This window comes from Nestor notabilis, unplaced genomic scaffold (genome assembly GCF_000696875.1).
Source record: "Nestor notabilis isolate BGI_N333 unplaced genomic scaffold, ASM69687v1 scaffold16658, whole genome shotgun sequence".
NCBI classification, from domain to species: Eukaryota; Metazoa; Chordata; class Aves; order Psittaciformes; family Psittacidae; genus Nestor; species Nestor notabilis.
Genome location: NW_009941633.1, coordinates 13,965 through 21,099, shown reverse-complemented (window position 1 = coordinate 21,099; position 7,135 = coordinate 13,965). Strand labels below are relative to the sequence as shown.

At 44.6% G+C, this 7,135-nt stretch overlaps 1 protein-coding gene across 1 annotated transcript in view; it reads right to left on the bottom strand.

The window, feature by feature from the left end:
* Positions 1-7,135, bottom strand: part of LOC104410739 (cat eye syndrome critical region protein 2-like) — a gene marked incomplete at both ends in the record, with an annotated part of 19,313 nt that overhangs the window by 4,192 nt on the left and 7,986 nt on the right. The window contains one exon of the mRNA XM_010020990.1: positions 4,564-4,720. Within this exon, the coding sequence (XP_010019292.1) occupies positions 4,564-4,720 (157 nt within the window). The remainder of the gene's footprint in view (positions 1-4,563; positions 4,721-7,135) is intronic.

The following is a 7,135-nucleotide window of genomic DNA, read 5'->3' as shown; positions in this document are numbered from 1 at the left end:
CATTTGGTAGGGAAAACAAGGGCAGCTCCTGCAGTTCTCAAGAACGCCAGTGAAACGTCCTTGTTCTTTCTGCAAAAGCAGAGGAGGTGAGAATACAGCACACCATCAACATGCCTCTTCATTTTCCCTTGACTTTACAATCACTGATTCTGAAGCATTACTGTGATACAAATGCTTCCCACGCCAGCTTCCAGACAAATTCCCAACTGTGGTGAGATACAAAGAAAGGTGTTCAATGCATGGAACTAGGCATAGAACAGCATTATGGAAAGAGCTGATTTGTTAAGTTATCATCCTTCAGGTGCTTCACCTCAGGCAGGTGAACTCAGGGCACCTGGTTTACACTGAAGTGGATGAAGAAAAGTACTGAGGGACGGATGAAGTTCTGCCAGCTGGGAGGCAATGAGAAACTGAGAACATTAATATCCTCCATCATGGTGGCTAGCTTTGGGAAGATTGCTCAGGTAGGCCTTCACAGCCGGCAACCAGAGTGAGCAAGCCGCCACACAGGAGGGCCACTGGGACAGCTTTCATTTAAGAGGTGAGAGACAGGAAGAAGCAACGCTGGTAATATAACCTGTGGTTTGCAACTAGACAGCTGGCTAACAGATTGCTTCATAATAGAAAGTTTATGGGCCCGTATGAACCTCATTTCCTTTTTCTTATAGGAAATCTGAATTCATTTGACTTGCTAAACACCTGTGGTTGTACCAGCTTTCTGTAGGAGCGGAATTCTGTGAAAGTAACATTCAAGAAGAGACGCCATAGAAGTAAGACCTCAGAAAACAGGACACACTGGGGAACACCCAGAGTGAAAGAAAGATGGGGGAGACTTGGCTAATACCCTCTAGCAGAGGTTCCATCTTCAGAATATGCCAAAGGCGCAAGCACCAGCTCTGGTGGAAGAGTATTAATTTACTGTCTTACTCTGCCAGTCAAAACTAAACTTGGGATGGGAGTTGAGAGCACAAGAAAACTAGGAGTAGCTACAAGGTGGGTATTTCCAGGGAGGTCCATGGCCAGATATGTCAAAGAGTGATAAAGTCCAAATTTCCTGCTAGAAGTCTCTTGGTACCATTGAAGCTGAAAGGACAGGCCTTGCATCTAGGGAAGTTCTGGTTAGATGTAAGAAATTCTTTACTATGAGGGAGGTGAGACACTGGAACAAACTGCCCAGAGAAGTGGTGAATGCTCCACCCCGGCAGTGTTCAAGGCCAGGTTGGACAGAGCCTTGGGTGACATGGTCTAGTGTGAGGTGTCCCTGCCCATGGCAGGGGAGTTGGAACTAGATGATCTTAAGGTCCTTTCCAACAATCCTATGATTAAATCACAGTTAATAGAGATCATCTGGGTCTGTCCAAGCACAGCTCAGAACTTCACGCTTCTTTTGTAAAATATAGCATCACTTACATGACACTGCAGTGGATGCCTAAGTGAGAAAGCTGAGAAGGACATGAGGGGATGACTTGAACAGCAAAAGGAAAATCTCATGGCAACAGCAGCCACAGGGTAAGGTGATGTAGATTTTAGAAATAACCAGGGCCTGCCAAGGGTCTGACCTGGTAAACTGACATGAATCAGGGAGCACTACCCTGGTACCAGACTGGAGCTCAGTCAGGATTAATGGCAGGTCCCTCTACCACAGCAAGTGATTAATATAGCATGTTAAACATCACTGGCAGAGTTTGTTGCCATGATGTTGGCTCAGGTTGAGTCCTACCCAGCAGCTTTCAAAATCTCAGCAATGTCCCAAAACCAGCTAGAAAGTCATATGTGCAAGACAGAATGGTGGGGCAGCATCTGGGAAGAGAACTAGGAAACTCTAACCTGCTGTTGTGGTAGAAATCCATAAAGCTGCCTTAACTCATAAATTCAGGAACAAATAGATGGGCCCCACAGGAGGTCTGCTACCTGGGGTGTGCACTGGCATGAGGGGGAAGTGAAATCCCAGAGTGGAAACAGGAACGTAATCTAAAAACAGCATACAGTCCAAAACTGAGAAGCAGGTGAAGTGCTGATGAAGTATATCAGAGAGCAGATATTTCACCCTGTGTTTCCTATCTCCCCTTTACAGAAGACCTTACAAAATTAATGCTAAATCCCAACAGACTGCAAAATGCAAGAAAATCTTTGTTACTCTAAAATCTCTGATGACAGATGTCCAGTTTTAACAAGTCTGATCCAAGCAAAATATGACTACATTTTCAAATCACTTTCTGTCCATGGAAGTAATTGCTAATGGGAAATGTGCTTGGCAATAAGGAAAGATGGCTAAGAATCCAGTTTTACCTGGATAGCTGCCGTTTCTAGGGATGAAAAATACTGCAGTGATTTAACTGAACAAGTCAGCTATTTAAATAACCTTTCCAAACAGCTTTTGCACCAGTTTGAAAAGGACACTGACTAGGGACAAATTTAAACTAAACTGAAAGAAACTGCACAAGCCAAAATAAAAGCATCTCTGCCAAGAAACGCATGAATGTAGCTAAATTAGCCTAAAACAGTTTACTGCCCAATACCATGCCAGTTTCTTTACGTGGCTCTGGTGCTTTTGTATCACAACAGAATGGATGAGATTGGAAGGGACCAACAGAGACCATCTAGTCCAACTTGCCTGCTCAAGCAGGGTCACTTACAGCACATTGCTCAGGATTGTGTCCAGATGGCTCTTGAGTACCTCCAAGGAAAGAGACTCCATAATCTCTCCGAGCAACTTATTCCAACGCTCAGCCACCCTCACATTAAAGAAGTTCTTTCTCATGTTCAGGTGGAACTTCCCATGTTTTAGTTTATGCCTGTTGCCTCTTGTCCTATCTCCTAGCACCACCAAGAAGAATCTGGACTCATCTTCTTGACACCTGCCCTTCAGATACATATATACAGTGATCAGATGCCCTTGAGCCTTCTCCAGGCTGAACAGGCCCAAATTTCTCAGCTCTTCCTCATACAAGAGATGCTCCAGACCCTTAATCATTCCAATAGCCCTTTGCTGGACTTGCTCCAGGAGCAACATGTATCTTGTACTGGGGAGCCCAGGACTGGACATGGCACTCCAGGTGAGGCCTCACCAGGGCTGAGTAGAGAGGGAGGATCACCTCCCTCAACCTGCTGGCAATGTTCTTCCCAATGCACCCCAGGATACCACTGGCTTTGTTGGTCACAAGGGCACACGGCTGATTCATGGACAACTTATTCACCAAGACCGCAGGCTCCTTCTCCATAGAGCTCCTTTCCAGCAGGTCAGCCCCAAGCCTGCACTGGAATGTGGGGTTATTCCTCCCCAGGTGCAGGACCCTGCACTTTCCTTTGTTGAATTTCTGTGCCCATCTCTCCAGCCTACCTAGATCCTTCTGAACGACAGCACAGCACTCTGGGGTATCAGCCACTCGTCACAGTTTTATCACAGCAAACTCGCTGAGGAGGCACTCTATCCTTTCATCCAAGTCATTGGTGAGCAAGTTAAACAATACTGGACCCAGATGATGTAGTGATTGAATTTACCCAGAAAAGAACATGGCTTATACCAGAATAAGATCTTTTTACAGGTACATTTATCTTTGCAGCTCTTCTGGAACTTCAAGATTAATATTGTCTATACGGATGGAGAATTAAAGCACAGAGGCTATGCAATTTCCCAAGGTGAGAGAGATATATGTGGCATATATGGAAGGCTGGATGATTCTCAGTTTAAAGCACCAGATTAGCTAAGACTGGCAACCAGGAATATATGAAGGCCAAGCAAGTAATTGGATTTTCTAAAGGTTAAAAAGGTAAGCAGGTAAAAGAAGCTATTCTTAGATAACATCTGGTCTGCTAGCAAACATCTGGTAGCAGACTGTTTCATCTTGGAAAGTTTACAGGGTTTGCATGAACTTAATCCTTTTTCCTTTTTGGATTCTTTATCCACTTAAAGATTCACAATACTGACACCACCACACATTACCATCACAGCTTTCTGAAGACAAACTGCAAAAGCCCACCCAGCTACTGCAGCAAAAGCAGCAGATAAAGGAATCCCGTAAGGGAGGCTGGCAGAGAGAAGGTGGTCAGAAATGAGCCTGCTCTTAGACACCAGTGCCTACATATACTGGCTGAATGCCTGCTGTCTATGGCTTGATCATATTAAACACAACACAGCTGCTTCTTGCAGAACAGCTTAAATCAGCATTTAATTTAAAACCATGAAAAAACAAGACCAACACCTGAAGCTACCACCTCTGGTGCTCTATTTAGTCTGGTCCCCTCATCTTTAGTTCTGCAAGTGATAAGGCCAATAGCAATATAAAAATACTACTCTTGCTACTCCCAGCTGGGACAAGGGAAAAAATAAGCATCATTTGAATATGACACAGTTGAAGGGCACACTAGAGAGCAGCCGCCAACACTAAGGGAGATAGATAAAGGAAAAGAAGTTGCCATCAGACCGACTTATCCAAACTAAGTGCCAGAAAAGATATTCTTGTTAGCAGGTCTGGCAGGGGTGGGATGCAAATGGCAGATCAAGATCTCAATCTCGGCTTTGAAAGCTTCCAGTCCTGCTTCACGCTGGCCGCATGCACATACCTTCCACTGCTTTGACTTTCTCCTCCATCTCTCTCTTCCTCTCCTCCTTTAGCAGCTGTTCCTGTTCCCTCTTCTGCACTGCTATAAGGATTTGCCGTTCCTCCTCTTCCTCTCTGCGCCTCTGTTTCTCCATTGAACTCAGCACATTTGGGTTTACCTGTGACAAAATGGTGCAACAAACACTGTAATGCATTGGCTTTCTGAAGTCTGAGCAGAGGCAGGTTTACCCTGAGCAAGTATTAGAGCATACCTTCAATGAATGGCTGGGAGGGAAAAAGGGAAAAGAAAAAATGACGGGTACTTGTGAATTCTCAGATGAAAAGCAACATGTAGAGGAAAGTTATTTGTCAAGCAATGAAATCCTACTGACACAAGAACAAAGGAGGGAGAAGCGATGGGTTAGACAAGCCAGGGATGCACTGTGTGTGTTTCCATCCTGGGCAAAGGGCTGTTGACACCCTCACACAACACCACTACCCCTTCCAGCTAGCAGATCCCCAAGCTGCAAGCATGAGCAGAAAGGACTACTCTGTCAAACCTGACTCTGCTATAAATCGCAGAGTACTTATGATAGGAAAAGAAACTGGTACAAGGTATCGTTTGAAGTGCTTTCCTTTCCTTCTCAAAATAAGGCCAGCCATATTTATGTGTGTTAATCTCCCTTGAACTAGCTCTTGTTCATTTGTTTGGACAGTTTTCCTGCTGGGTCCCCCAGCCAGTTTTCTCAGTCAAGGACGCCTGGCTCTTTATTGCCCCACTTCCTCACCTCCCCGGTCTCAGAAGGCTGCAAGGCTGTGCTTGATCCCACTAAGACCGCATGCTTCCCAAACCAGGGTCTTCTGCTCCTATTTCTCCAATAAAGTGCAAAGTACATGTATGGCAGTAGGGAATTACGTGTATTAGCTTAATTTAATTATAAGACACATGAATTGGTCATCCACCAGCCACTCCCATCTTACTGACTTCTGCAAGACCAAGATACGCGTGCCTTATCGGCAGGGAATATCAACTGGAAAAGAACAATGTGCATACAGCTTTCTACACTTTAATTTTCAGGGAATAACCAGCAACCACCACTTAAGGCAGAAGGCATTTCCTGAAGGATTAGCAATCAGCTGGGGTCCCTTGGCTGCAGCTCAGACCATCAACTTCTATAGGCCCATTATTAATCCCCTGAAAAAAATCTGGCACCATAATTAGTATTTTGTCCTTGTTTCATTGCCCAGAAGTGTAACCTCAGAATGTTTTGATAAATGCCTAGAAATGTTGTCCGGTTTCACTGTACACTCATTCCCCCTCTGCCTTCCCTTCCCTATACAGCACTGCCCTACAATAGCCCTGTGCAGCTCTTCATGGATGAGCGCTGTGTATTATATCCCTGTTTCCAGCAGCAGCAATATATACTAAGAGAATTATGCTTCAACCACCAATAACCATGGAGAAGTGTCCAAGAGAGGGTAATAGAACTCTTGACAAGATCAGGACACTTAGGGACAGACTGGACAGCAAAAACATCTATTCCGTGTTGATCTTTTTGGGTGAAATGCACAAAATGATCTCACCACAAGGGAACTCTGTCCATCTTCTTTTCCTTTTTAGATCTTCGCCAAATATTTAGAACTTCATGCTTCCACCCCTTCCCTAAGAAAACCATTCTGTGACTCCACATGCTTTTAGGTTAGCCAGCTTCTCTTCACAGTCAGTCTAAAGTTAATTTCTCATCCCCTCACTCCATCCAATTATTCCCAGTTACGCTCTTCTGGGTGAACATAAATTCTCCTCTTCTTCCACCGCATTCGAGCATTTATGGGCTTCCTCAGACACTTACACAAAACTCCCACGTTTCTGCAATTAGGATAATGTTTCTTTATAAAGCAATCCATCCAGCTCCCTAATCATTCCAGTTGTCTCTCTCAGACCTTTCCTCCAACAGATCAATATCCAAACACCAGGATGTCCAGGAACAAAACTGCTGTGCCAAGTACAAGAGGTCAAGAACCTACAGAATTGGATTCTATATTTCCACTTCTGATTCTTTGCATATCCCTTTCTCAATTGCTCTACCATCTGATTTTCTACTCATGCACTTCCTTTCAAGCAACTTCCTTTCAGGACTGATCCTGACCACCATCAAGCATGATCAAAAGAAAGGTACCAAAAAAGTTAAGATTCTGCAGCAATTAGAAGAGAAAGAGGTGAGCAGGAACCAGCCACCAGAATTTGGTACACCAAGGTATTTTATTGAGGATGTGACCATCAGCCTTTAGATTCTCCAGCCAGTAGACCTAAGCCAGCCTGACATGCCACACTAATTTCTTCAATTGCTTCAAAAGCTCAAACCTTTCTTTCCCTTGGATCCATATAGCTTCCACCATTCTTGTCCTATGGGCACATGAACACAGCATCCAAGCTGCAGTGCTCGCACCAGGACCTCTCCAAGCGTGCAGGGTGAATGCAGCACCCTATACTCTAGTGACGCAACACAGAATCCATAGCACATTCCAGATCAACCCACCAAAAATACAGGATCAGCAAAGCAACGGGACAATCTGAACCAAAGGAGAGGATGTCA